Source organism: Schistocerca serialis, unplaced genomic scaffold (assembly GCF_023864345.2).
Source record: "Schistocerca serialis cubense isolate TAMUIC-IGC-003099 unplaced genomic scaffold, iqSchSeri2.2 HiC_scaffold_1261, whole genome shotgun sequence".
NCBI classification, from domain to species: domain Eukaryota; kingdom Metazoa; phylum Arthropoda; class Insecta; order Orthoptera; family Acrididae; genus Schistocerca; species Schistocerca serialis.
The window spans coordinates 3,814,796-3,824,274 of NW_026047471.1; the positions used below are offsets into that span (position 1 = coordinate 3,814,796).

General features: G+C 43.7%; 1 protein-coding gene across 1 annotated transcript in view; it reads left to right on the top strand.

Annotated features, from left to right (window-relative positions):
• LOC126438146 (glucose dehydrogenase [FAD, quinone]-like) overlaps nt 1-7,360 on the top strand; it is a 472,618-nt gene extending 465,258 nt beyond the window's left edge. The window contains exon 9 of the mRNA XM_050090522.1: nt 2,496-7,360. Within this exon, the coding sequence (XP_049946479.1) occupies nt 2,496-3,065 (570 nt within the window). The 3' untranslated portion in view covers nt 3,066-7,360. The remainder of the gene's footprint in view (nt 1-2,495) is intronic.
• Nucleotides 7,361-9,479: the final 2,119 nt, after the last annotated feature.

The following is a 9,479-nucleotide window of genomic DNA, read 5'->3' on the forward strand; positions in this document are numbered from 1 at the left end:
GAGACACTTAGTGAAGGAGTTTTTCTATTTGGGGAGCAAAATAACAGATGATGGTCGAAGTAGAGAGGATATAAAATGTAGGCTGGCAATGGCAAGGAAAGCGTTTCTGAAGAAGAGAAATTTGTTAACATCCAGTATTGATTTAAGTGTCAGGAAGTCATTTCTGAAAGTATTTGTATGGAGTGTAGCCATGTATGGAAGTGAAACATGGACGATAAATAGTTTGGACAAGAAGAGAATAGAAGCTTTCGAAATGTGGTGCTACAGAAGAATGCTGAAGATTAGATGGGTAGATCACATAACTAATGAGTAAGTATTGAATAGGATTGGGGAGAAGAGAAGTTTGTGGCACAACTTGACCAGAAGAAGGGATCGGTTGGTAGGACATGTTCTGAGGCATCAAGGGATCACCAATTTAGTATTGGAGGGCAGCGTGGAGGGTAAAAATCGTAGAGGGAGACCAAGAGATGAATACACTAAGCAGATTCAGAAGGATGTAGGTTGCAGTAGGTACTGGGAGATGAAAAAGCTTGCACATGATAGAGTAGCATGGAGAGCTGCATCAAACCAGTCTCAGGACTGAAGACCACAACAACAACAATGAAAGGGCAAACTTTTGCATGGCAAGAAAACACACTAATATCCAACTACCTGTATAGAACACATAAGCACGTTGAGTAAAAGCATTAAAAGGTATTGAACTGGAAAAACACACAACAGTTTTTGCTGAGTAGAAACAATATAAAAAATCCACTACGGCGTACATTAACAACCTTGATTGATTATAGCCAAATATACATAAACACAAATTTACGTAAGTTACAGCTTGCAGATGAGCAGGAATTAGTTATACAATTGACTAGTTCTTACCACGAGCCAACAGGAATTTTTCTTCTTTTTTAGAGTACCTTTTGCGCGGGAGTCTAGTAATACTTGTTATGGCAGGCGAGAGAATGGATCAGGTCTTAGTGCCTTGCATTTAAACAGTACAGTCTTTGGTGCCTTAGACTTTCACAGATATGGCAGAGGCTAACAGTCGAATAAACTCGTAGGTAAGCTGGGAGGGGAAAGAAGCGATCCGAACCACAGATTTTCTCTGACTCCCACCCCCCCCCCCCTTTTCGTCTTCAAAAGGGGACAAACAGACCACCCTTTCTAATATTACCAACTTCCCGCGGGTGGGCAGACGAGAATAAATGGCGGGAAACCCCCCTAAAATTACGGCTGGTATAATTAACAAGAATAAGTAAATTGAATTGAATTAAACTTCATAAAATCTTTTAACAATCAATACTCAACTTCTGGTGCGTTACGACTCCCAGGACTGAACCAACGCAGCACTTCCAAATCCTCTGCCGAGCCGCCCACTGCCAGCCGTTTCAACGGACGCAGGAAGGCGCGCCGATTTTCAGAACCTCCTCGCCGGTCGACAGCGTACGGCCGAACTGCAGATTAGGCCCCTTGCGGACCCACGCTCAGGAAGATTCGTTTCGCGACGAGCAGTTAACGCCCCATACCACGGAGCCGCTGCTCGCGTCGCTTACGCTGATGCCGCCGTCTGCGTGCTGTCCCTCTAGCACCGGCAGAGAAGTCGCTTCTTGATGCCCCGACTGCCTACTCTCCTCGAGAGCCCATACAGCCACTATTTAAAGCGACGCGAACAGCCCACTTTTCGCCTTTCCCGCTACAGGGAGACACCGAATTTCGACAATGGCGCCACCGTCAGAAAACGGAGGGCGACTGCTTCACGGTACGCGCAGCGGCGTGCTTTTCAAAGCTGACTTTACTACGGCTCAACCAGAGTACAAATGACAGCTCTCTCAATCCACTACAATTTTGTACCTTTTACACGATACTACCGCCATCTGTATAGTTGCATATTGCTATCCCACGACTTTTGTCACGTCGGTGTAATATTGGGTTTTGGACCGGGACTTGAACCCCTTTACCTTTCCGAGGCAAGTGCTCTACAGACTAAGCAAACCAGACACGACTGACGCCCGGCATCAGCCGGCCGCTATGGCCGACTGGTTCTAGGCGCTTCAGTCCAGAACCGTGCTGCTGCTAGGGCCGCAGTTTCGAATCCTGCCTCGGGCACGGATGTGTGTGATGTCCTTAGGTTAGTTAGGTTTACGTAGTTCTAAGTCTAGGGGACTGATGACCTCAGATGTTAAGTCCCATAGTGTTTAGAGCCATTTGAACCATTTTTGACGCCCAACATAACCCCTGCTAGTTACCACAGCAGTAGTTTCCAGCGCCAGAAAGCCTACGTTTGTGTATTAAGTGCCGGCCGGGGTTGCCGAGCGGTTCTGGGCGCTACAGACTGGAGCCGCGCGACCGCTACGGTCGCAGGTTCGAATCCAGCTTCGGGCATGGATGTGTGTGACGTCCTTAGGATAGGTTCTAGGGAGCTGATGACCTCAGAAGTTAAGTCCCGTAGTGCTCAGAGCCATTTGAACCATTGTTTGTGTATCACGTGTCTGTTTCGTTGGCAGGTGGGCGAGCGCGCTTCGGAGGGCGCCAACGGCACGGCACCGATGCGCTCGATCCAGATCATCCCGGCGTACCTGCACCCCAAGAGCCGCGGCGTGCTGCGCCTGCGCAGTGCCGACCCCCTGGCGGCGCCGGCCATCAGCGCGCGCTACCTCACCCACCCGGACGACGTGGCTGCGCTCGTCGACGGCATCCGCTTCGCCATCCGGCTGTCCGAGACGCCGGCGCTGCGGCGCTACGGCTTCCGGCTGGACCGCACGCCCGTGCCCGGCTGCGAGAACTTCACGTTCGGCTGCGACGCGTACTGGGAGTGCGCCGTGCGCCGGCAGACGGCGCCCGAGAACCACCAGGCGGGCTCCTGCCGCATGGGCCCGCCGGGAGACGCTGGCGCCGTCGTAGACGCGCAGCTGCGCGTGCACGGCGTGGACAAGCTGCGCGTCGTCGACGCCTCCGTCATGCCCAAGGTCACCTCGGGCAACACGAACGCGCCCACCGTCATGATCGCCGAGAAGGGCGCCGACATGATCAAGACGCGCTGGCTGGCCAGGCGGACGTGGCGCTCCTGGTACTAAGGACTGCGACCTCCGCGGCCACCAGTGTCCTGTTCAGTAGACGGCTGCGTGTGCACTACGTAATATGAGACAATAACTTGCTCTTTCTCCAAAGACATTTCTCACGATATTCTAGTGCTGCTCATTACCAGCATTTTCACTCCATACCATGTACATTTATTCATATCTATAGTACCAGAGACCTGCAAAATGTAGTGTTTGCGGTACCTTACGCTATGTTAACAACTTTTACTCTGAGACAAGGCACCACTCCAGCCGTACTCTGCAATTTTGTACCTTGTACGAGATACTACCGCCGTACGTATAGTTGCATATTGCCATCCTATGACTTGTCACCTTAGTGAACCCAACACCTTTACCTTTCCCGGACAAGTGCTCTACGACAAGGTACCGAGGTATGACTGATGCCCGACGTAACTACTCCAGTTGTACTCTGATTAAAACCACAAAAGACACACTCCAGGAAGACGATCGGTGTTGTGGCTGATATGTGTAGCAGGAAAAACTGAGTATACTCTCAAATGGCTTCATGTCGTTAAGAAACAAAATCTACTTGTTATGAAAACTTTACGCGCTTCAGAGAATGATCCATCGCTCCAGTACTGAAAGAAACTTATTAACTTAGCATGACTCGGTTTCACAGTCATATAAAAAGCTTTAATGGGCATCATATGTAGCCCCAGCAAAATTAAAGTTCCCGGTTCGCTTTTAAGATATTTTCCCCAACTGCGAGATGGTCGCGTATACAAACAGTGATCCAATACTGTCAAATATTTTTTACTCCAGTCTTTGATCACAATATGAATTCTTTAGACGATAACCGGTTTCAGTCCGTAATGACCATCTTCAGATCTTTTTTTTACACCATGTCCTAAAGTGATAAGGCCATAATGGTGTAAAAATGATCTGAGGATTGTTATCAAAGACTGGAATAAAAAACATTTAAGATATTTTCCTCTGCTTACAGAGACCCATTCTTAAGGTTTTCTGGTTGAAAATCGCTCTGTCAATTTATTGGGGTGGGTAGTATGCGGCACACGTGGATAGTATACGTTACTAGTTCCGTGAAATCTCTTAATCCCAGGGCCGGCGTATGCTAAGGGACACCTAGCGAACATTTTCTCTCAAACAAAAGTTGTTCACCATAACGTGATCTATCACCTCGAGACGTCTGCCGCAAACACTTTGAAACACCCAGTGTAGTGGTTTGATGTGATTTATCTAAAACATGGCAGCAACGTTAAATGCCCAGCGTGTGAACCTGCTGATGATTCCTTAAAGTTTTCACATGACACACGATAAAACTGCAAGTAATGTGTTTTATTAATAGCTTTAGGGCCAAAGGTGACAGTGATATCCTTTAAGAAACAAACGTCGGGCCAAGTGATAACTCTGCTAACATTCGTGCACGAATTGTGTTGCAAATTAATCAGGATCGACTGAAAAAGCCACTAGACTTCTTGCGACTAATGAACGATGTTTACTGGTTTTGGGACGCTACCAACATCAACCCAGAATACAGATATTGTAAATGGCACCGTTGTCGCTTTCTGTCTTGTCTTCACTATGCTGACTTTTGTTTCGTGTGTAGTTAACTTCTCGTGCCACGTCTCCTTTCGTACATAAATCAGATGACCTGTTGAATTGTGGTGTCTCCCAACGAATTCACGCTAAATTGGAAACGGGAGGGAAAGCTGTCGGTTCAGATCGAGTACTTGCGATTTCTATTAAATGAGACAGCCCCAGCAGCCACTGCGGCGAGTGCCTTCAAGTACTCCTTACATTTTGTCTGTGACTTCGAGCTTCAGCACTGCCACATCTGTTGTCAGTTGCGTCAGCGTTAAGACTTGGCTAACAGAAACTGGACTGGCACGAGCAGAAGGTCCTTTTTAACCATGCTCGTGATGTGCAAGTGCTCGGACACTTTCTTTTGTTCACTGGCAACGACAGATGTTTCGAGTGTGACATTACGAGCTCTGATTGTAACAATTAAATTCCAAGAGGTGAAATGTCAGCTAACAAGCAATTCTAATAAGACTGCAGGTACTAGCAATGTAGCATCGAACTGGGACCACAGCGCAACCGAGTGCTATCTGCCATCGAGATGGGATAGGCAAACGAATGTGCTGATGGTTCTTTTTCAGAATGAAAGACACCATTAAAGAATATTTACAGCAACAGTTTCATTCGTTACTCGTACGTGCGAAGGACATCGTTTTTCTCTGTTATTGGTATTTCATATACAAATGTAAGGTTGGCAATGCATCATTTCGAATTTTTTTTAGCTTTGCGACACTGATCTTCTTCGTGTAATATACAAGCAGGTGTACTGTACTATTTGTCTTTCTCATTATTTGGTCGCAATGCTACACAGTCCGACTCTGTCTTTCGACAGCCATACATTAGAGTATATTCACCCGTTATTATTACATCTATCTCGTTTCGCCTGCTGCTTTAATTTGGATGAAGTGTCCAGCATCTGGATTAAATTATAAAATCATTGACTGGTTCACGTATTATATTAATTATAATTCATGATCAGATTTAAGGAGCATAGCAGCCCCACGGTTTGTTCATCCATTGATTACGCGGCTACATGCTGCTGAATCCGTTGAATCAGCTGATGGATACAAAACTGAAACAAGTCATGAATTTCAATAAACCAGTATGTGACCAGCACACTCATTTCTGTAATAAAGTCACCGGCCTCCAAGCGGTCTCATTTCGAGTCGAGCATGTGGTTGATTTCGTCTATTGCCTTTTTTGTAATATCAAACAAAGGTTGCCCGTTCTTGACGGAACACTGCGAAAATCTAATCTTCCACCACAAACTAGGAGCTGCAATGTAACTTGTAACGGTTTTTTTCCGAGGAACAGCCACTAAAAACTTCGCATGCTTCAAAAAATTTTCTATCGTCAACATTTTTCTTTGAAGACAACATTTGTCAGTCTTCAACATAGCGGCATAGGATCTGAGATACCTGATCAGCCACTTCAGCAAATGCGCACAACTTCATCAACCATACTGCATACTTGTGAAATTATCTAGAAAGTTTACCGTGTCAGCATGGCTGTTGAGTAGTTTCCTTGCAGGAGGGCAAGAACACCAACAAGTAACAAAAGAAGACAAACATTTTGCAAGACATACTTGCTCATTTTCTGACATCCCACTTGCAGCGGCAGCTGCTCTCAGTGATAGCTGTACACATTACATTCAACAAATGGCTTGATAAAAATAATGTTAAGGAAGCATCTGTCTACCAGTTTTAACGGCCCTAAGTAAGCCATATTGGTGTATCTTGCGGGATTTCGTTAGCCAGTACAATTAGTTTGAGAATCTATTGTCTCAGTTTTATTGAAGGGAAAGCTGTTACGCAGACAAGCTTTAATCTCTATAATCTAATCTCTATAACCTACCTTCCGAATTTATTTGCTGAACTGTCAGTACCTGTAATAACTTTTCATTTCTGTCGGATTTCGCAACCAAATTCACAAGACACGCAAGTTCTCTCTCTCTCTCTCTCTCTCTCAAAGCACACACACACACACACACACACACACACACACACACACACACATAATCATACACACATACAAAGCACACACTATAGTATATCCGACAGGTAGGAACACGCTTACGAAGTGCAATACACACTTTTGTTTATCAACCATAGCTTAAACTTAAAAAAATCTGTAATCCGTCCACCTTAACGGAAATGACCCGAGATTCAGTGTGTTTCTTAATAGATTAGATGCCCTATTTTATCTGAGTGACGTGTGATGTTATGTTATTGCTTTGTTTCGTTTTCAACCAAAGTAGACCAAGGAAGGATCTACGGCGTAGGGTTGAAATGGTAAATGAAGCTAACAAGGATATACACCCTCCAATGAATTTGGTTAGTGTATACATAAAAGACTGTCTCTTATATCAAAATTACATTAGTGAACTTTGGTTTATAGAACTGTTAAGGTTAAAAAGATGCGGTATTTGTGGAAAAAAAGCTTATAAAGTAAGGAACTGTTGGAAGTTTTTATATTCTGAAGAGTTTGTGCGTGTGTTGTGTGGAGATTGAAATCTCCAGAGGTTGTTAATATTTATACATGACTAGAAATTAGTATTTATTTTAATCTCACTGCAGATGTATAAGTAACGTAGATAATGTACACCAAATGCCTTTGAAGGCTTTCGAAAATATCAGACACAAATATTTTGCAGTGTGAGCACTAATTGTTTTTAAAACTGAAGCTTTTGTACCACATGAAGTCTTGACAATAAAGAATCTTATTAAAGATAGTATTATTTTAATGTGAATTTTCCGCTTATATAACTTGGTACAAGTATTCTACAAAGAAATATTCACTAACCGTATTCGAATGCCTGTTGAGATACAAGTAAATACTTTTTGTATATTATATTTACTATTGCTGTGGTTGTAATTATTTAAGTTTGACTCGCTGTTACTCAAATACTCTAAAAAATGATACTGCATGAAATCGTCCATCCTTAATATTTTTAATATTTGTTTCCATTTTTTCTGTCAGTTGGAGTTCTGTTTACCGTGTAGATAAGTGCAGTCAAAATCCGTCTGTTAGCACTGGATATTCCTCTAATTGTTTACCAGACTAATTTCGAGGAATTTGTTCGGAATACCTGTCAGGAAGCTGTGTAGATGTGTTGAACACATCAGAACAGTTCAAAATGAGAGAACACACTCTACATAGGCGTAGCACCTGAAGCACGCCATCACCAGTAATAGCAGTGAGAATTCTTTGTAAAAACTGCAGAAAAATTTGATATGCTTATTCTCTAGGGTAGGGACGGCCAAGACTCCTCCACACGTGGGGAGTGCTACAGTATTCTGTCACCCGAGTGCACACTCCCCCACGCTGTCTGAGTGAGAAGAGGGGAGAGCGGAGAAAGATAGGGGGTAACTCGAACGCTCCAGATCTCAAAGTTCACTCAGTTGCTTGCATGTGGCTTGGTTGCAATTCTCAACAACACAGACCACAAACAAAATAGCTTTTCATTATTATTTTGGCAATATATATATATGAACTGTCGGCAAACGGAAAGAGACAATTTCGCGGACTTTCGCCGCACAATCGAGACTTATTTCGTAACATAAGTAAAAAATCCTTACACGCACATATGTTGATCGAAATGTTGTATCAAGTGTGCAATCTCATTATGGAGATGAGGACACTCTTCCCGAGGAAAACAACGTAGTTTTGAAGTAAAAGAATTTGTTTTCTAAAACGGAATTACGTACTAGATCGATCAGTTCTATCGGCGCATGCTTAGGGGCGCTCTCATCTGAAACGGAAAACGGTTTCGAAAACAGTTCAGAGACAGATGTAAGATTAGAAGTGCCCACAAAACATTTAGAAAACTGCTACTTTAATGCTTTCAACGCCACAGTGGACTCTTCCAAAGTCGCGTTTTCTTTGCCACCACTGAGGTTAAGTAAGTGGACAGGGATTTTTGTCAGAAGTTGTGCCTTTCACTACGCGATTTTCTTTATAAATGCGTTCCCATAAAATCAGAAATAAGTTATTTCTCATCTTTCGACTTATTACTGGAGGTAGTGTTCAATAACGTCCCCTTAAAATGTGAAGTGTGCAATTCATTTCATACATTCTAATTTTCATTCCTGCTATTCCTTTCCATTCAGAAATGCAACAGTCGCTGGTCTTAATCTAAAAAATGTTCATGCCCCTTCACTAAACCAACGTAGTTTTGCAGTAATCTTTAATGCCTCCATAATCTTCATTCAGTTCCATCAAAAACTACTGTAACTGACGGTACAATGATGTGTGCAACTTCAGAAAATTTGCTATTCGTACCACTAATTTCGTGACGTGATCCATGTCTGCAAATTTATAACAAAACACTTCTTGATGTTCAAAACAATGAATCCCGAACAAATAATCTACCGATCGTAATTTCTTACTCTTTCATTGACAGTTAAATCTTTACCACCTTTCTGCATGGTGTTGTAAAGCCGTTCCGTAGGAAATTTACGGTACCTGTCGATTATGCTACTGCGTGATACATATTGCGATTCCTCATCCTTCTGTGGTATCCAGTAATTTTTAATGGCTTGTGACGAAAGCTCGCTAGAGTGCTTCTTCTTGTGTAACCCACTGCACCTGTGAACTTCCTGAAGGTACGATGAACAAATAGGAAAGGACAAACGGCGCTGACACCTCGATTCTATAGACTTGAATAAAGTCGTGCCGACAGAACAATGTCGCATCAAACGTCAAAGAAATAGCATCGTATCGCACTTCTAAGTGAAATAACACGCTGTGCCGAGCAGTTCCGAGAAGGACCGAGCAATGGCGACACTTTGGCGATCAGCAGAGCACTGCGCTTGAAACACGTATTGCTCATCCCCGCTCCCAAAGAAAATA